At 52.8% G+C, this 20,403-nt stretch overlaps 1 protein-coding gene across 1 annotated transcript; it reads left to right on the plus strand.

Moving 5' to 3' along the window:
* The first annotated feature begins 584 nt into the window (after positions 1–584).
* urb2 (URB2 ribosome biogenesis homolog) lies at positions 585–19,183 on the plus strand. The gene is given in 11 exon segments (XM_049007902.1): positions 585–704; positions 1,692–1,834; positions 1,972–2,148; positions 2,267–5,621; positions 6,548–6,708; positions 7,401–7,511; positions 8,379–8,621; positions 10,821–10,917; positions 13,037–13,164; positions 13,166–13,177; positions 18,580–19,183. Coding segments are annotated over 10 exon segments (4,608 nt in total). The 5' UTR covers positions 585–704; positions 1,692–1,708; the 3' UTR covers positions 18,778–19,183.
* Positions 19,184–20,403: the final 1,220 nt, after the last annotated feature.

Raw genomic sequence — 20,403 nt, forward strand, 5'->3', positions numbered from 1 at the left:
GTTTGGAAAAGCCCAGGATGAAGTGCCAACACATTTCAAGGCGCGCGCGCACGCACGCAGGCACGCACACACACACCCCTGTTGGGAATTCCAGTTCACTTTATATGACACAAGGAGAACATGCAAACGCCACACACATGGATGCATGGTGGAGACTCTAATGCTGGTCCCAGGGGTGTGAGGCAACAGTGTCTACTAACGCACCACCGTGCCGACACTTTTTGGCATTTATCACTGAATTAGACCACCATGGACTGCAAAAACAACGCGGACCCTATTTAGGCAGTGGACATTTTAATCATTAAAATAATTCAATTTTTATTATATAGAAATGTCATATTTAAATTAAATGTCTGCTCAAAGGAACAGACAGTTGTATAATCATAATTTAAGTATTAAATCATGAATAATCCATTTCATTAATTATACAGAAATCATATTTAAATCCCTATTTCTTACGCGAATGTGGATGTCCTGAAAACGGATATGATTTAAACAGAATAAACTTTATAGTTATTCCAAAACCAGCCCAATATTAGTGTTGTTCCTCAAATAGTTATCGTTCCAATCTTTAAAATAATGATAACATTAACAACACCTCAGAACCAATCATGACGCTCGATCGACTAGTTCCGCCTTAGGCTGAAGGTCAGGGGTGAAAGTTCACATTCAAAGCGTCCGACACACGTGTTTGGCCAGCAATCGTAAGTTGGGGAGTGTTTCTCTAAAAAAGGAAAAAAAACTTTTATTCACATAATGGCATTTAAGTACATTACAGTTCTGTTTGCGTTTGGACAGTTGCGTGTGAATAGAGTTATACGAGTGGTTTGCTGAGTATGGTTAGCCTACTCGTTAGCAGCTAAGGCATAGCAACTCTTCGGTGTGAAAAAATAAATTAAACTAGCACCATTATCTCCTCGTGAGCGCTCGGTTTGCGTTTTTACACGTCGATTACGTACCATTCTCATAGTTTCGTTTACGGGGATCTTGTCCTAATGACAGATGTCAGTGATTCCTATTTTCGGCTTCATTGATATTAGAATTATTTTATGCCTGGAATTAAATTTTCTAGACTGCGAATCCTGCAAAACAAAATGTCCGTATGTGTTCCTACCACCACTGTTTACAGTGTAATCACAGGAATCTGATAACTTGTAATGTTACTACTACGTTTGCATTGTAGTACACTATATGTAACTGTATCTTAATATGCCACTGTTGCCTGTTTAAGTGTAGCAGAGTGTAGCGCACCGTCAGTTTTCAGGCACTTGCCGATGTGGTGACAGTTGTTTTTTTTAGCACAAAAACTACACCTCAATTTCTGTGTTTTTACTGATATTAACACCTTAATAAAAACACAAAAAAATGCAGAACTCTGGAACTGCTTACATCTGGAACGTGACAGTCTATTGTTTGAAAAACTGAATTTAAATAAGGTTTCTTATTTTGTGCCTTGGGATTTAAAGAGAAACTAAGTAAGGTCCTTGTATGTACGTACAGCACGAGCGTACAATACACTGTCTAGTGTCTCCCTCTAGTGGCAGAGAAAAACAAGATGTCATTTAATGTGTTTATGTAGAAGCCCGGAAACTTAGCTGAACTAGCGTAATGTTGGAGTAATTGACTTCCAGTAATGATTTCCAACCGCAGAAGTAGCCATTTTTGCATCTTGAATGCTTTTTTTTTCTTAGCTGGCAGTACATAGAACATGGCGGCCATCTACTCCGGCATCCATCTGAAGCTGAAAAGCCACCGGACTTCCTGGCCGGACAAGCTGAAGCTGGCCCGCTTTGCGTGGATCTCCCCGCAGTGCGTCCTGCCCAACAAGGAGCAGGCAAGGCCTCCTTAAGGCATCGCTGAGATGTTCGTTACCGCCAGAGCGGGCGTCACTGCGTTTCACTGTAAGTGTCACTGCGTTTCACTGTAAATTTCACTGACCCTTTCTGTGTGTCCATCCCATTGTCTCTGCAGTTGCTCTTTGACTGGGCGAGTCACGCCTTGACCGGTTATTACAGTAAGAAAGTGGAGCTTCCACAGGAAGTGCTGGCAGGCTTGTGGGCTTATCTGGACGACATTCTTCACAGCAAGAATCTTCTGAATGCCCTGAGCAAGGGGAGGAGCCTCGGCCTGCGCTTAGCAGTAGCTCAGGTATTTGATCATATTATTTTCTTGTTTATTTACTTAAGGAAATGGTTGTTGGATGTTTTTTTCTGGTTGTTTTGAATGTATGTCAGCCTGTTCCTCTTGCTGTCTGTCTTGTCACCAGGTTATTAATGAGCGGGTCCTGGAATGTGCTTCGGGAACATGCCTCGTAGGCACCTCCACCGTGCTGAGCTGCTGTCAGGGCGTTCTGTCCTCTCCTGTGCTCTCAGCCACCTACTCTGCGAAGTATGAGCTCCTGGTGGAGCTGGTGTCCAGGCTGTGCGCGCTGGCCTGCTCCGAGCTCAGCCCGGGGAACGTCGGCCAGCCCCTGGTCCGCCAGGTGTTCGAGGTCTTTCAGCAGGCCTTGTACTGCTACCTGATGGTCCAGCGGCATCAGACCAACCCCAACCGAGTCTTCACCCAGGTCACGGCTCACCTGCTCCAGCCATTCCTGCTGCTGCGCCACCTGCTGGCCGTGCGGGTATGGCGCGTGGACGACGACGCCCGAATCCAGCACCACCTGAGCAGAGAGATCCGCAGCAAGGTGGACGCAGTGCTGCAGTCGGCCCTCTTTGCCCTCGACCATCTGCCCTCCTACAGGGAAGAGCTTCTTCCAGAAAAGGAGGTGACCGGTGCCAGAAAGGGTCTCATCAGTAAGGGGTTGCTGTCTCCCGTCAACACTGTCCTAAAGAAACTCTGTCAGTCTGGGTTCTGCGATCCTTCGCTACAGTTTGCTGTGAGATCAAACTCCCTGCCTTTGATTTACAAGCTTTCCCTGGACTCTTTTGGCAAGGGTGGGGAAAATAAGTTGATGTGCTTTCATTTGCTGTCACGGTTCACAGCTGCTTTGGACCTGACCGAAGCCCTGACTGTCAAGGGCACTTTCGAGCCCGGAAACTGGGGCCTTGCTCTGCTGGCTCTGGAAAACCTTCTGAATTTCAGCCTGTCTGCAGACATCTACAATGTTGCCGCAGACAGGATACAGCATGCAGAGGTGCAGTTTATTTTCTACAGGAAAGTCGCCCAGCTGTTGTTCAGCAATGTGCAGCCCAACATTCCGGCCTGGTACCGCTGTCTGAAGACCCTCCTCTCGCTCAATCACCTGATAGTGGAGCCGGACCTGGATGAGCTGGTGTGTTCGGCCTGGATCGATGCCGATTACGTGGGTAAGCGTGTGGTCAAGGCCCGGGAGGCTCTCATCACTGCCATCTTCCAGACGTACGAAAAGTTGCGACAGTTTCCCAGGCTGCTGCAGGAGATTCTGGAGGTTATTTGCCGGCCCGCAGCAGATGAACTGCGTCCGCCGGTTCTCACGGCAGCCCTGCAGAAGAGCCTGAGTCAGAGCATCCTGGACACCCCCCACAGTCAAAGTCTGGAAATGTGCTCCCTCATTCTGGAGAAGGCACAAAGCTGCCTCCTGATAGACCTTGAGGGGCAGGAGGACTTGGCCCTGAAGCTCTTCTCGCTGAGCGTGCTCCTCAATTCGGTGCTCTTCAGTGTGAAGACCCTGGACAACAGCTCACCGCTGCCTGTGGTCAAGCGTGCTCAAGGCCTCATGGAGGAGATGGTCAAGGTCATAAAATCTTTGCTGCAGCAGCTACAAGGCAGCAAAAATGGCTCGATCTGGTTTGAGAAGGTCCTGGAGACGACCCTGTTACTCAGCTACACCCTGGTGGAGGTGGACACACTCTTCAAGGTCCACTGCAGCAGATACGTGTCTGTGACTGAAGAAGACTGCAGCGGCCTGCTGGAGGAGAATGTTTGTCTTCTGCCGTGTGTAGCCGTGAGCCAATGGGAGCAGGTGGCTTGTCAAACTCAGCCGCGAGGTTCAGCCTGCCGGCTCCTGCAGGAGCTCCTAGCTCTCCAGAGGATGAAGCTGATCCTCCTGAACACTGATCCATCTTCAGCTTTGGAAGGTCAAGACATTCTGTGCAGAATCTCTCAGTTTATTGTTGGGACGGGGACTAGCACCTCCGCTCTTCTGGGCGGTGAAGTTTGGGATGGTCAGATCAGCAGTGTGGACACCATCACGTACCCCACAGCGCATTGGTTTCATGTGACCTCAAACCTGGCTTTGATTGGCCCATACCTGACTGAAGATGACATTAGTTATATTGCAAATGTTCTTGTGAACTCTCTACTTCAGACAGACGTCCTAGATGGAACTACAGAAAATACTTGTCTCTCTGTGCCCCTCATTTCAAAGCAGCTGCTTGACAATATGGTTCTACTTGAGTTATCTCCTCTGTACTCTCTCGTAGTGAAATGTTTCTTAAGGAGCACCATAGGAATCCTCTCCTTGTCTCCAGAGAGCGTGGAATGCTCGGCTCTCTCTGTATTTATGGAGGCGTCGCACACAGGAGCTAATGGAGAGAGAGAACCACGGATTTCAAAGCTCCATGACGATTCTACTGATGATCCTCTGCCTTGGAAGAGATTGGAGCGTATAGCCCATGAGATCTTGAGTGTGATAAAGGACGGTGTGAGCATAACTCTGTCACAGGCTCAGACTGAGGAGCTTCTTCACTTACTGAAGGCATGTAGAGTCCTTAAGCCAGATGCCGTGTCTCCTGAAGATCACTCTGAGTATTTCTTACTCCTGTTCTTCATAGTCACAGTGACTCAGTGTGACTCTGCTGTGGAACATGATAAAGTTATTGAATTGCTGAGGGAGGTCTACACTCTCATGGCATCATGGGAGTCTGGAAGAAACACTGGTTCTGTCCTGAAAGTTATGTATGGAAATGTTCTTTTAGAAAGTGTTGTAACCTCATTGTTTTCTCATGGGAAAAGGTGTGTCTCCACTGTCCTGGACCATTCTCCTTGGCTGGCTTCCTTGGAAGTGGTGCAGAACTTCCTTGGCTGTCTAATTCAAACGATCATCCGTAGGAAGACGAGTGTCCGTCTCAATCTTGAGAAGTTCACCTCCTTCATACTGGAGAGCGAGGCCATAGGCCGAGACTCACCCTCTGTCTGGGACTCCCAGGACCCAAAGCGCCTGCTGCCTCTTCAGGTGCTGCTGGCCACGTTCAGCACCCTGTGCCAGACCATCTCTTCTAACCTGGGTAGAACTAAGCAAACGGATGAGACCTTTCTCCCACTGTTGGAGAAGGTCATTGTCTCTATGGGGTCTGCTGTCCAGGCCAGTCTGAGGCAGGAGACCTGCAGCGTTCTGGGCCAGTCCTTCACTGTGGAGGTGGTGAGGGTCATGCTGCAGGCTGAATTAGCGCGGGTAACCAGCCTGGATCCTGGAGGAGAGGAAGACCATAGGCCAGTGGTCTTCCATCATATGGACTTCTGCCGAGTCTTTGCCCAGCAGATCCTGAGGGAGCTGAGCTCCTCTCCCCGCCCATTGAGCTTCCTGACCTCATCCCTCCTCTTCCTTACTGCTTATCACCTGGCTGCCCAGAGCAGCAAAGACCCTGGGCTGGAGGACTACAGCATGCTGGTGGTGCAGAACCTTAAAAAGCTTCTGTCAGGTACCATCTGCATCCCGTCAATTTGAGAGTTGGAGTCTGTCTCTGTTCGTGCATGTTGTGCTATTTTTAACCTGTAAGATTTGAAGTGCGGTTTTGTGTCCAGGTTCTGATTGTTGCTTCGATTCTGACTTTACTTATTGTGGAGCCCAAACCAGTGTCTCCATTCTTCTGCAGAGAAATCTATCTGACTCCCTGTGGGCTGCTGGTAGCTTGCGGTTGACGCATTGACAACCGCTGCCTTAAACAGATGGGTTAGGATAGACTTTAAAAAACACTGTAACGCGAATCCGGGAAGCTTAAAATATGTTTCTGGAATGTTCTTCTGTTTTCCTTGGTTCTGTGACAACAGCACCATGGCTAACAAAGGAACAAGAAACGAACACTTACCAGAAAGAAATGCAACAAAACCTGCTGTATTTCCAGCTTCTCCTGACGGTTGAGTTAATTTAATGCTGTTAAGTCAAATTGCTATTAGAAGGTAATGCTGGTATCAGTGCTTCTATCTGCAGTCTGTCACACGGTAGTGATTACATACATGTGTGGGAAATTGATTTAACTGTAAGGCAGGAGAAGGCTATTGTAATGAAGCCGGATTGCCAGATCATTCCGGACGTTTGTTACCAGAATTAAATGGATTAATCATTTAGATCCTTGTAATTCCTGTCATATTGTGAGGGGAGGGTGACCTTTAGCGACTGTTTCTCATCAAGCTTGAAGTCTACGTTGCCGATGAGTATATCTGTTATTGCTGGGTGATGTTTCAGCTGATTGGCTTTCCTACCCGAGTTGTTAACCTGGGCTGTTAGGATGTCGACTAACTGTCCCTTTAAGTGTCCGTGCTCTGGCTAAATGGAGGTGGCCAGTCTCCATCGCTCAAGTGTGTCATGAAGATCGGGGCCGAACTTTGTTCTGCTGTCCCGTTTCAGCACCCTGGCTGTCCGCGTTGGACGTGACGGAGCTCGAACCCGCGACAGGGGATCTGCTGGCTCAGCTGGTGACTGGGAGCTCCATTGGGCAGTTCCAGCAGTTCTTGGCGCTGGTGGGAGATGACCTCAGCACGCGCTGGATCGCGGCTGGTCGGCACATGGTAAGTCACGCACGTCAAGCTTTATGCCACCTCATTTGTTTTCTTTATTCTTCGGGTGACGTCATGTTTGCACAGTACCAACAGAGGTCACCTGTCTTTCCATTACTTGCATTTTCTGCCCCGTCAGTAGCTTTTCTCCAAAGCTCGTCTTCCTAACAGCAGCACATCTAAATGTTTTGGTCAAGGGATCAGGAATCATGGCTCTGGTTCCCAAATGCCGCCTTTGTGTATTTTAGCCCAACTAATGGTAACATTAGCTCTCGAGGCAGGAAGTGTCCAGCCAATGGGCTGCAGGAATCCCCAGGCACTCCGGCCAATGGGCTGCAGGAATCCCCAGGCACTCCAGCCAATGGGCTGCAGGAATCCCCAGGTGCTTCAGCTAATGGCTCTTTACCTGAAGGAGTTTCCTTAAGGAGACTGTTGATCGCTGAAGCCAGGTCTTTTGCCTCGCTGACCATGTGGAAGGTTAGGCTCACACCGACACTGCCAAACCGCAGCTGCGTATTCTGGCAGGAAAGACTCCGGTGACAGTGACTGAAGTACCAGACACCAAGCTAACAAACAGCCAGGGGGTTTGGGTGTGGAGACGCCCTTAGTCAGCTTCCTGGCCTAAGGAATTAGCACATCGCCTCTGAAGGCCACAGATGTGTTGGACTTGCAGTTCTCCACTTATTAACCGACGTGTCTTTCAGGAGGTGCGGTGGGCTGTTACGGCGGCCAAGCTGCTGGCCGGCTGTTCGCTCCCGGAAAGCCACTGCAGAGCTTTCTGGTGCACAGTGCCGCAGATGATATCGGCGCTGGAGGTAAGTACCTGGAGAGGGGGGCTCCTGGTGTGGGTCCCTGCTAGGAGTGCCGCCGCGTTTCAGGGGACGGGCCTTCGCTGAGCCAGCGGTGTGAATGCTGTCACACACACTTTGATGGATTGAGACACCCCCCCCCCCCCCCCCCCCCCCCCGCCACCCCTCTGTAGCTTGTTAAAAACAGAGAAGCACATGCTTCGTGTTAAATCGAAGCGTGTTAAATCGAAGAGAGCGCACTCTGTGAAGCGTGTTTAATCAGAAGCAGCGTACACGCTCTGGAGCGCGTTTAATGAGAAGCCGCGTACGCGCTCCGGAGCGCGTTTAATGAGAAGCCGCGTACGCGCTCCGGGGCGCGTTTAATGAGAAGCCGCGTACGCGCTCCGGGGCGCGTTTAATGAGAAGCAGCGTACACGCTCCGGAGCGCGTTTAATGAGAAGCCGCGTACGCGCTCCGGAGCGCGTTTAATCAGAAGCCGCGTACGCGCTCCGGAGCGCGTTTAATGAGAAGCCGCGTACGCGCTCCGGAGCGCGTTTAATGAGAAGCCGCGTACGCGCTCCGGAGCGCGTTTAATGAGAAGCCGCGTACGCGCTCCGGGGCGCGTTTAATGAGAAGCCGCGTACGCGCTCCGGGGCGCGTTTAATGAGAAGCCGCGTACGCGCTCCGGAGCGCGTTTAATCAGAAGCCGCGTACGCGCTCCGGAGCGCGTTTAATCAGAAGCCGCGTACGCGCTCTCTTAACGCGTGGCTGTTTATGTCGCTGCAGCGTGTTCTGAGACCAGTCTTGCCATTTTCACTCCCGGCTCCAAATACGTCTGATGTTCCCGGTGTTAACATGTTCCTTGGCAGTTTAGACTAAACGCCTTTTCGTTAGTTTGTAGTGAAGGAGTCCGGCAGGCAGAGGGTGCTGACGGACATCTTGACAGTGCCGACCGTGGAGGGCCTGACAGCCCTGCTCCGTCGGGGGGAGGGGCTTCTGCGGAACCCACATCATGTGAGCCTGGCCCTCGGGGCGCTGCACTTCGTACCACTGGACCACCCGTCGCCGCAGGTCCGCTACTCCGCCTTCCTTGCCGTCCACGAGGCTCTGTTTGCCATCATCCAGTGCTATCCCCAGGTTCGTACGCCGCCGTGCCCAGAAAACCCCTGTGGGTGGGACTATCCTGCTCTGCCAGTCTCTGCCCAGCTTTTTCATATGGGAATCCAAGGAACCAATGGGACATGATTATATGGATGATTGACAGTGCATGTGACTGCCTCACAGCCCGCTTTCTCCTGTGATTCCAGAGACTAATGAGTTGAAGCCAGTTAGTTCCATTATGCACGTTCTCCGTCCTGAGTGTCTGGGGAGGCGTGAAGAATGGGATCGCGTTCAGTTTCATTCAGATTGTGATTAATTCTTTGTAGGAAACTGGAATAGTTATCTAGGATACCGACTGAAGGTCCTTAATACTCAGTGATGTGTGACACCGGAAATGTTTCTCAGAAGTCTGCCGAGATGGAAGTTTTTCCCCCCACCGTGACTGGCAGGACCATGGGTGCTTGTTGGCCTGGGGGGGGTTCTGTGGGGCGGCGTAGCTCTGGAACACAAAGCTCCCTGTTCTGGGGCAGTTTATCACCCTGCAGGGACAAGTCTCGCATTCTCATGCCAAGATTTACCCCCTCCCCCCCCCATCCCCTGCCCCCCACCCCCGGCCTGGAGCAATGAGTCAGCATATGGATTCCTTTATTTTCCCCTTTGTGTAAAACTGCCCCTCCCAGTCAGAAAGGGCTCCTGTTTCCATTTAACAGTCAGTTCCAGTGTTTTTACGGCCGGAAGCAACGCAGATAATTAGAAAAGGCTTTATGGGAATCCACAGCCAGTAATCACCAAAGCTGAGGACGCTCTCCGGGACAGACGCTCTCCGGGACAGACGCTCTCCGGGACAGACGCTCTCCGGGACAGACGCTCTCGGGGACAGACGCTCTCGGGGACAGACGCTCTCGGGGACAGACGCTCTCGGGGACAGACGCTCTCCGGGACAGACGCTCTCGGGGACAGACGCTCTCGGGGACAGACGCTCTCCGGGACAGACGCTCTCCGGGACAGACGCTCTCGGGGACAGACGCTCTCGGGGACAGACGCTCTCGGGGACAGACGCTCTCGGGGACAGACGCTCTCCGGGACAGACGCTCTCGGGGACAGACGCTCTCCGGGACAGACGCTCTCGGGGACAGACGCTCTCGGGGACAGACGCTCTCCGGGACAGACGCTCTCCGGGACAGACGCTCTCCGGGACAGACGCTCTCGGGGACAGACGCTCTCGGGGACAGACGCTCTCGGGGACAGACGCTCTCGGGGACAGACGCTCTCCGGGACAGACGCTCTCCGGGACAGACGCTCTCCGGGACAGACGCTCTCGGGGACAGACGCTCTCGGGGACAGACGCTCTCGGGGACAGACGCTCTCCGGGACAGACGCTCTCGGGGACAGACGCTCTCGGGGACAGACGCTCTCGGGGACAGACGCTCTCGGGGACAGACGCTCTCGGGGACAGACGCTCTCCGGGACAGACGCTCTCCGGGACAGACGCTCTCGGGGACAGACGCTCTCGGGGACAGACGCTTTTCAGGAAATGGTTACAGGTTTCCTATTAAGCAGTCTTAAATTCAAGAAAAATCTATTATCGGATGACCTTTGACGCCATTTTCCTCCGCTGGATTAAATTTGACTCCTGTCCTCATGTCATCTAACGACAAGCATCGGTTTTCCAGAAGGAAGAAGTTGCCCACTACCTCTCTTTCTCCCCGCCTCCCCCCCCCCCCGACTGGCTCGCTCACTCGCTCTTGTCTTCGAAATCAGCGAACTCCATTGGCATGACTGGCAGTGCCGCATGAGCATCGCAGCTAGCATGCAGAAGTCCAGCGTCTCTCTCTCTCTCTTTCTGTCTCTCCTCCGCTGCCTCACCTTGCCAAAAATGCCCCCAGCTCTTCTGATGGGGCAGCAAAGCCTGAGCAGGTGGGAGAAGCCCGGCAGCACTTTGAGGCAGGGGCTTCTAAGCTATTATCATTCTGGCTGTTAGCCGACGACTTGCAGAAATGACTCCCGGGCTTGAGCAGCCTTGGCCAGCGCTTCTGGTTTTGGTTGGGGGGGGGGGGGGCATACACAGGGCCCTCTGGGCGCTGCCCTCATTTAAGACGTCACCACGCAGTGGTATGTAGAACGTGGACCACCGGTCAGTCGTGCCTCGTGTAGGTCATGCTGTGGCGTTAACCCATTAAAGGTCGAGCGTGCCTTTGATCTGCCTCGGTGACAGTGACCATGTTCTTCCCACAGGCAATGCTGAAGGCGGCCCCCTCCTTCCTGAACTGCTTTTACCGGCTGGTGGCTTCTGTCATGAAGGAAGGGCGACAGAAGGGGGAAGAAGAGAGAGGTAGGCAGCTGCTTCTGAAAATGGGCTTGTCGGAGTTCTGAAGAAGCTAAGCCTTGACTGGAGCGTGCTGGATTTTACAAACATGACGACTGAACTGCCGACGTTAAATGGGCGACTTCTAGTGGATCGATTAGATAAAAACAGACCCATCCAGGCAAGGAGGAGCCAGCCCCTCTGAGACAGCAGATTTTAAATCCTGTAGCAGTAATTCAATCAAAAAGAATTTTCTCTCTGGTCGCTCAGCGTTTTTCCCAGCAAGCTGTGCAGGAAGTGAGCTCTGGTCCGCATGGATTACATTCCACCAGGAAAATCCCAAAACTGCCAGCGAGGTAGTTGGGGGGTGTTTCGCAATCCGTACTAGGCTCAGTAGTCTGATTCTTGGCCGGAGGAATAGACTTCAGAAGTTCCAGAAAGTTCCCCCGGTCTTTATACTCTCAACAATACAATGAATAAAAGTCGTGACGCGTAGCAGCGCGATGAGGACATACGCGCAAATTTTCATCCATTTCATCCATGAAGTTTTTGTTTGGTTGTCAGGTTCAGTTCCATGGTCAGGTGACCTTCCACCGTCGACACAAGAACACTATTTTGGGACAGTAATATGACATGCTGGGAATTCTCTCTTTCCGGCTGAGTGTTCCTATCTTGCCGACTTAATCTCATGATACTTTATCACGGTTGTCTGCTAGCGAGACGTTAGCGTTGGGCTTGTTTTTTCATGAGAGAGCTGAAATCCTTTGCACAGATGGGTTTTACTGTGGAAATGGAATCGGCAGATCTAGTTGACATGCCCATGTGGTTTTAGAGAACCCCTTTAGTGTAAGGACAAGCAGGTACGCTCACCTAGTGGCATGCGAGGTGTGTAAGCGTGCAAATGATGACGATAATGCAAACCAGAGTGGCAATGCTGTTTCCGAAAATAACGTTTCAGCAGGGATTTGTGGGTCTTTCTCTGGGGGTTCCTGATTGGACCCCCTCCCCCCTCGGGGGTTCTCTTGGATTTAAAGACTGAATGTCATATTTTATAAAGTGGTTATGGGACACCCCTCCTCAACCATGGGGGGGGGCGAAGGCAAAGCTCCGGCTTATTAATCCCGGGGTGTTCCTGCGGATTTTGGCCCTACCGTAAAAGCCCAAAGGTCGGTCTTGTGAGCACCATTTTTCAGCAAGTTTTGACCGCCTGTGTGAAGCCCGGAGTCCTCCTTGGAACCTGAGGATGATGCGGTGCTGTCAGCGTTTGGCCCCGGGAACGTGCTTGTTTTGCCAGTGTGTTGGATTCAGAATGAGGCCAGCTGGACCTGGGGACCCTGCAGATTCAGGTTCCTGCAGGATGGAGCCCCAGCTCGCACCTACAGAGCTGCTATTATCTCATGGATTGTTTTTTTAAATCCTCGTCATGTCCGGCTGGAATTCAGTAAATTGAGTGAGAACTTGCTGTGAAACGTGACGATTTTAGGTTCAGCGTTTCCAGTGTGATACTTACTTTGATGCTATCAGGGATATTAATATCGGCTCTTGTTTGGGGGGTTCCCTCTCTCTCTGTCCATCTCCCTCTGTCCATCTCTCTATCTCTCTCGGCCCATCTCCCTCTCCCTCTCTCTCTATTGGTCCAGTCCAGGTTTGGGGGGGGGGGGGGGGGGGGGTAGCTAGCATTATATTTCATGGGTCATTGAGCCTTTAAGCCTAATTATTCAACTGGGCCGCAGAAGTGCGAAGCTTCTGCATTTCGACAGGCCGGCTCTGACATCACAGCTTGCAGCTGATGTTGGGTCCAAGCTCTTTGAGCACTAATCAGGCCTCGTTAGGACTCGCTGTGCAGGATTCTTACCATGCTGGCTGCGAACCCGCCTGCGGCATGTTTTCGTCTCTCTGGGTGTATTTGTGCCCCTTTCAGAAGGTCTGCCTGTTTTTGTAACCTCCTTTCCCAGCCTGGTATCCCAGTGCTGCCACAGACCTCCACCTGAGGGCGCTCTGCTTCGGAAGAGCCTGGGAACGTGTGTGGAGTGCATCTCCATTGCCTTTGACGTCTCACAGAGGAAGTGCAGACGGCTTTCCCCGTCCAGAACATTCCCTCAAGCTCATGTTCCTCTCTCTCCACCCCCACCCCCCCCACTCTCAGGTTCGGAGGAGGAAATGGAGGTGCTGCTGAAATGTGCTCGGCTGGTGGAGAGGATGTTTACGCACATCGCGGCTGCCGCCGAGGGCTTCACCGTGCTGTCCAGCTTTGTGGTGGCGCAGTACGTCTGCCGAGCTGCAGAAGGTAGGTCACCAGGGGGCGTGCTAGCATCCTCTGCCCTGGGGGGGCCGGATCCACATCTGTCTCATCTTTATCGGGATGAATGTCCCGTCCAGGGGTGACATCATTCAGCTCCGGGTCAGATCTCGTTAGCCTGGTTCTGTCGTTGGGTCTTGAAACCATCCATCTGGTTTCCGTGGTAAATTTCCATGACGTCGCATCCCATCTCCCAGCCCCCTCGCATCATCTTGTTGAAGTCGCCCCCTGAAATCGATCCTCAGGTCAGCCACTGGTGGTGCGTCCTCAGGCCCTACGGGGGGCCGCTCACTGACGGCCATCAGTGGGCCATCCCTGTAACTAGGGGATCTGAGTGAACCCTGTATGTGGGTCTAAAGTCCTTCATTACTTGACTAGTTTAAAACTGTAATTGTTTAGCACATGAGTGGTAAGTGGAGACTGGCTGGCAGTGCCTGGTGGGTCTGTCCTGTGTGGTCTGTAGGTGCCCCCCTCAGATCCCTTCAGGGCCTGGTGGGTCTGTCCTGTGTGGTCTGTAGGTGCCCCCCTCAGATCCCTTCAGTGCCTGGTGGGTCTGTCCTGTGTGGTCTGTAGGTGTCCCCCTCAGATCCCTTCAGTGCCTGGTTGGTCTGTCCTGTGTGGTCTGTAGGTGTCCCCCTCAGATCCCTTCAGTGCCTGGTGGGTCTGTCCTATGTGGTCTGTAGGTGCCCCCCTCAGATCCCTTCAGTGCCTGGTTGGTCTGTCCTGTGTGGTCCGTAGGTGTCCCCCTCAGATCCCTTCAGTGCCTGGTTGGTCTGTCCTGTGTGGTCCGTAGGTGTCCCCCTCAGATCCCTTCAGTGCCTGGTTGGTCTGTCCTGTGTGGTCTGTAGGTGTCCCCCTCAGATCCCTTCAGTGCCTGGTGGGTCTGTCCTGTGTGGTCTGTAGGTGTCCCCCTCAGATCCCTTCAGTGCCTGGTGGGTCTGTCCTGTGTGGTCTGTAGGTGCCCCCCTCAGATCCCTTCAGTGCCTGGTGGGTCTGTCCTGTGTGGTCTGTAGGTGTCCCCCTCAGATCCCTTCAGTGCCTGGTTGGTCTGTCCTGTGTGGTCTGTAGGTGCCCCCCCCTCAAATCCCTTCAGTGTCTGGTGGGTCTGTCCTATGTGGTCTGTAGGTGCCCCCCTCTGGATCCCTTCAGTGCCTGGTTGGTCTGTCCTGTGTGGTCTGTAGGTGTCCCCCTCAGATCCCTTCAGTGCCTGGTGGGTCTGTCCTGTGTGGTCTGTAGGTGTCCCCCTCAGATCCCTTCAGTGTCTGGTGGGTCTGTCCTATGTGGTCTGTAGGTACCCCCCTCAGATCCCTTCAGTGCCTGGTGGGTCTGTCCTGTGTGGTCTGTAGGTGTCCCCCTCGGATCCCTTCAGTGCCTAGTGGGTCTGTCCTATGTGGTCTGTAGGTGCCCCTCTCTGGATCACTTCAGTGCCTGGTGGGTCTGTCCTATGTGGTCTGTAGGTGCCCCTCTCTGGATCACTTCAGTGCCTGGTGGGTCTGTCCTGTGTGGTTTGTAGGTGCCCCCCTCAGATCCCTTCAGTGTCTGGTGGGTCTGTCCTATGTGGTCTGTAGGTGCCCCCCTCTGGATCCTTTCAGTGCCTGGTTGGTCTGTCCTGTGTGGTCTGTAGGTGTCCCCCTCAGATCCCTTCAGTGCCTGGTAGGTCTGTCCTGTGTGGTCTGTAGGTGCCCCCCCCTCAAATCCCTTCAGTGTCTGGTGGGTCTGTCCTATGTGGTCTGTAGGTGCCCCCCTCTGGATCCCTTCAGTGCCTGGTTGGTCTGTCCTGTGTGGTCTGTAGGTGTCCCCCTCAGATCCCTTCAGTGCCTGGTGGGTCTGTCCTGTGTGGTCTGTAGGTGTCCCCCTCAGATCCCTTCAGTGTCTGGTGGGTCTGTCCTATGTGGTCTGTAGGTACCCCCCTCAGATCCCTTCAGTGCCTGGTGGGTCTGTCCTGTGTGGTCTGTAGGTGTCCCCCTCGGATCCCTTCAGTGCCTAGTGGGTCTGTCCTATGTGGTCTGTAGGTGCCCCTCTCTGGATCACTTCAGTGCCTGGTGGGTCTGTCCTATGTGGTCTGTAGGTGCCCCTCTCTGGATCACTTCAGTGCCTGGTGGGTCTGTCCTGTGTGGTCTGTAGGTGTCCCCCTCAGATCCTTTCATTGCCTGGTGGGTCTGTCCTATGTGGTTTGTAGGTGCACCCCTCAGATCCCTTCAGTGCCTGGTTGGTCTGTCCTGTGTGGTTTGTAGGTGCCCCCCTCAGATCCCTTCAGTGTCTGGTGGGTCTGTCCTATGTGGTCTGTAGGTGCCCCCCTCTGGATCCTTTCAGTGCCTGGTGGGTCTGTCCTGTGTGGTCTGTAGGTGTCCCCCTCAGATCCCTTCAGTGCCTGGTAGGTCTGTCCTGTGTGGTCTGTAGGTGTCCCCCTCGGATCCCTTCAGTGCCTGGTTGGTCTGTCCTGTGTGGTCTGTAGGTGCCCCCCTCAGATCCCTTCAGTGCCTGGTTGGTTTGTCCTGTGTGGTCTGTAGGTGCCCCCCTCAGATCCCTTCAGTGCCTGGTGGGTCTGTCCTGTGTGGTCTGTAGGTGTCCCCCTCAGATCCCTTCAGTGCCTGGTGGGTCTGTCCTGTGTGGTCTATAGGTGTCCCCCTCAGATCCCTTCAGTGCCTGGTTGGTCTGTCCTGTGTGGTCTGTAGGTGTCCCCCTCAGATCCCTTCAGTGCCTGGTTGGTCTGTCCGTCCTGTGTGGTCTGTAGGTGTCCCCCTCAGATCCCTTCAGTACCTGGTCGGTCTGTCCTGTGTGGTCTGTAGGTGTCCCCCTCAGATCCCTTCAGTGCCTGGTTGGTCTGTCCTGTGTGGTCTGTAGGTGTCCCCCTCAGATCCCTTCAGTGCCTGGTTGGTCTGTCCTGTGTGGTCTGTAGGTGTCCCCCTCAGATCCCTTCAGTGCCTGGTTGGTCTGTCCTGTGTGGTCTGTAGGTGTCCCCCTCGGATCCCTTCAGTGCCTGGTGGGTCTGTCCTGTGTGGTCTGTAGGTGTCCCCCTCAGATCCCTTCAGTGCCTGGTTGGTCTGTCCGTCCTGTGTGGTCTGTAGGTCCCCCCCTCAGATCCCTTCAGTGCCTGGTTGGTCTGTCCTGTGTGGTCTGTAGGTGTCCCTCTCAGATCCCTTCAGTGCCTGGTTGGTCTGTCCTGTGTGGTCTATAGGTGTCCCCCTCAGATCCCTTCAGTGCCTGGTGGGTCTGTCCTGTGTGGTCTGTAGGTGCCCCCCTCAGATCCCTTCAGTGCCTGGTTGGTCAGTCCTGTGTGGTCTGTAGGTGTCCCCCTCGGATCCCTTCAGTGCCTGGTTGGTCTGTCCTGTGTGGTCTGTAGGTGTCCGTCTCAGATCCCTTCAGTGCCTGGTTGGTCTGTCCTGTGTGGTCTGTAGGTGTCCCCCTCAGATCCCTTCAGTGCCTGGTTGGTTTGTCCTGTGTGGTCTGTAGGTGCCCCCCTCAGATCCCTTCAGTGCCTGGTTGGTCTGTCCTGTGTGGTCTGTAGGTGCCCCCCTCAGATCCCTTCAGTGCCTGGTTGGTCTGTCCTGTGTGGTCTGTAGGTGTCCCCCTCAGATCCCTTCAGTGCCTGGTCGGTCTGTCCGTCCTGTGTGGTCTGTAAGTGTCCCCCTCAGATCCCTTCAGTACCTGGTCGGTCTGTCCTGTGTGGTCTGTAGGTGTCCCCCTCAGATCCCTTCAGTGCCTGGTTGGTCTGTCCTGTGTGGTCTGTAGGTGTCCCCCTCAGATCCCTTCAGTGCCTGGTTGGTCTGTCCTGTGTGGTCTGTAGGTGTCCCCCTCAGATCCCTTCAGTGCCTGGTTGGTCTGTCCTGTGTGGTCTGTAGGTGTCCCCCTCAGATCCCTTCAGTGCCTGGTTGGTCTGTCCTGTGTGGTCTGTAGGTGTCCCCCTCGGATCCCTTCAGTGCCTGGTGGGTCTGTCCTGTGTGGTCTGTAGGTGTCCCCCTCGGATCCCTTCAGTGCCTGGTTGGTCTGTCCGTCCTGTGTGGTCTGTAGGTGCCCCCCGCAGATCCCTTCAGTGCCTGGTTGGTCTGTCCTGTGTGGTCTGTAGGTGTCCCCCTCAGATCCCTTCAGTGCCTGGTTGGTCTGTCCTGTGTGGTCTGTAGGTGTCCCCCTCAGATCCCTTCAGTGCCTGGTGGGTCTGTCCTGTGTGGTCTGTAGGTGTCCCCCTCAGATCCCTTCAGTGCCTGGTTGGTCTGTCCTGTGTGGTCTGTAGGTGCCCCCCTCAGATCCCTTCAGTGCCTGGTTGGTCTGTCCTGTGTGGTCTGTAGGTGCCCCCCTCAGATCCCTTCAGTGCCTGGTTGGTCTGTCCTGTGTGGTCTGTAGGTGTCCCCCTCAGATCCCTTCAGTGCCTGGTGGGTCTGTCCTGTGTGGTCTGTAGGTGTCCCCCTCGGATCCCTTCAGTGCCTGGTTGGTCTGTCCTGTGTGGTCTGTAGGTGTCCCCCTCAGATCCCTTCAGTGCCTGGTTGGTCTGTCCTCTGTGGTCTGTAGGTGTCCCCCTCAGATCCCTTCAGTGCCTGGTTGGTCTGTCCTGTGTGGTCTGTAGGTGTCCCCCTCAGATCCCTTCAGTGCCTCCTCTCAGTATCTTTTGCAAAGTACTTTCCCGGGAATGGAACATTCCAGCAACAATTTGGACCCAGAGCTGTCCAGTAAGTGCTGAAGCGTGATATAACAAGCAATGTTTTTAGACTAACGGTTCTCAGAAGACAGTCCTAATAGATTTATTCGTACTCATCTCACATTATGTAAGTATTTAAATGGATTTTTTTTGTTAAATATATCATGTATACTTTCAGCCTTAGGGCTTTCAGCGTAGATGAGCGGTGTGATTAATTTAAAATTGTTTAACTTATGAATGCTGACAGTTCTAATAAAAAACAGAAATTGGATTGCACTTGATTTCACATCTGTAAGTGGAAGTTGGCACACGATCCCAGGGGGTCAGGGACCATTAGCGAGAGCCCCCGATGGACTTGGGGCCTGGCACCACCCGTCAGGGCACCAAGTGGCGGCAGACTCTCAGTTAGGCGCGATAATCGGTTAAAAACAGTGATATGACGTCATCTTCTGCCCAAGCGATTATCTTGTTGCCGCAGTAATATTTACTAAGCTTGTTAGAGATATAAAAAGCGTCATGCAGACGGGGAAAATTAAAGAACTGGATGGTAAAAGGCAGCTGTTGGCCAAGTCCGTCGCGTGGATTGTGTTTGTGCTGCTTTCTCCTTATAAGAGCTGGGTGGTAAAGCTCAAATTAAACCCAGATCTTGCCAGCTATTTTAAGAGATGGGGCCTAGTTCCACTGTCTGGGAGTGCCCCCCCCCCCCCCCCCCCCGTTTCGCCATGTGACTGACTAGTTTCCATCTTCTGTTTCCAAGGTCACACTGCACCCGACCGTCAAGAGTCACCTGACCGAGGGGATCTACTGGATCCTGGACCTTTGCCCAGAGCGGGATGTGAAATTCCTGAATGCCACGCTGCAGGCGGGGGTCCGGGACGTCTTTGGCGAGCTGTACGACAGCTACACGCGCTACCACAAGCCGCAGTGGCGCGGTGACCAGAAGTACACGGCCTGAAGCTGCCCCCCCCTCGGCCCGCAGGCCGTTCCCGTCGTTCCCGCCACTGGCCTGGTGCTGATGGTGCGGCTCTGAATGCACATTACTCCGCCGTAGCCGCTGCAGGCCGGACCTTTACGGAAGAGGACCGCGGTTCCGGTCCTTGTCTGGTGACCGTTTTCCATCGTCTTGGTTCTCTTTGGCCACGTCCCATGACTTAGTGACACACGTGGTAAATCTCCTTCATGCTGCCTTCAGTGATTACAGTTCCCAAGTCTATGACATGTAATTATATCATACTGTAGATGTGATTTAGAGAAAATGCTTCATTTACTGCTTGTTTTCCAAAGCAATACACTTCATGTACTTGTATTTAACGGGTGTGATGTTATTGTTTCTTTGTATCAGTAAACTTTCCTTAAATGCCTTCGGTTCGGCTCGCTTGGTGTCAGCACGCTATTCCCATGGAAACGTCATTTTCCAGGTGCGCTGATTTATTTCAGTCATTACGTCCCACAGAGGTGGGGGCTGCTGATGGCTGCCGCTCAGACCATCGGGATGTAACAGCACGGTGAAAAATTTCCTGCATATTTACTGACTTGTCTGTTACTTTCAGACTGATTTTCAGGTGATGTTGGATCTGTGCTCTGCTAAGTGTTATTAATCTGTCTGGTTCAAAAACTGGGAAAACACAAGTCATTTTCCAGTTTAAGGTTGGTAAAAAGTCTTCATTTTGCTAGATTTAAAAAGGTTGTATGCTTTGAGCGTCTGTGGACATATTGTTGGATTACTTGACACTAATCACGTGGTTCATGATGCCAGATGATTAGATGATATTAATTCTGGGGGGCTGGGTGAAATTAATCACATGGGTGACGGTGCTGGATGATATTGCTAGACGATTGGTTGTCATTAATGACATGGGCGATAATGCTGGGTGATTGGCTGATATTAGTCACATGGGTGCTGGTGCTTTCCTTTTTCAGAAAATGCACTGAGCGTTGGACTGCTTCACTTTCCAGGCCACGTCGCTGAGGCTGACAGCTGGCTTTGTTCAGACACTGAAGTGTCTTTCCTCGAAGGTGAAGACTCTTCGCTTCACACTGGTCCTGAATGCTTATTTGGCTGAATCAGAGGAGGAGACTAAGCCACCCTGTGCTTCTAAGGGCTCTGCTCCTTCGGAGGTCCTTCTGCTGGCCGTACAGACCTTGCTGTGTACATGTGTTGCTGGTTTCTGTCGGCTGTGATTTTTGGGAGGTTGTGCCCGTCACTGCATTCCTGTCATGGACATGGAGGTCTAACAAAATTACAAATTATCTTGATCTTGTTGACATGGGGGGAGCTGTTGCTGATCGGTGGTTGGGGCTGTGTGTTGCCCTCTAACACACGGTGCGCACTCGCTAACGTCGGTCTTCCAGAACTTTACCTCGACAATAAAAATCCAAGGACCCGACCAGTGGGGTATTTCTGGCTCCTGTTCCAGCCTCCTCTCATTTATTTAATTAGAGTGATGATTTAATTATTGTTAATGGCCAGTGCCAACCCAGAAGACCTTTAGCAGATGTTCTGGTGGGGGGGTGGGGAGGGGCAGTCAGACTTCCAGGGCAGTGAGAGGCCCAGAAATTGCAGTGTGGAAAGAATTCAGCT

The sequence above is a fragment of the Brienomyrus brachyistius genome, chromosome 3 (genome assembly GCF_023856365.1).
Source record: "Brienomyrus brachyistius isolate T26 chromosome 3, BBRACH_0.4, whole genome shotgun sequence".
Taxonomy (NCBI): domain Eukaryota; kingdom Metazoa; phylum Chordata; class Actinopteri; order Osteoglossiformes; family Mormyridae; genus Brienomyrus; species Brienomyrus brachyistius.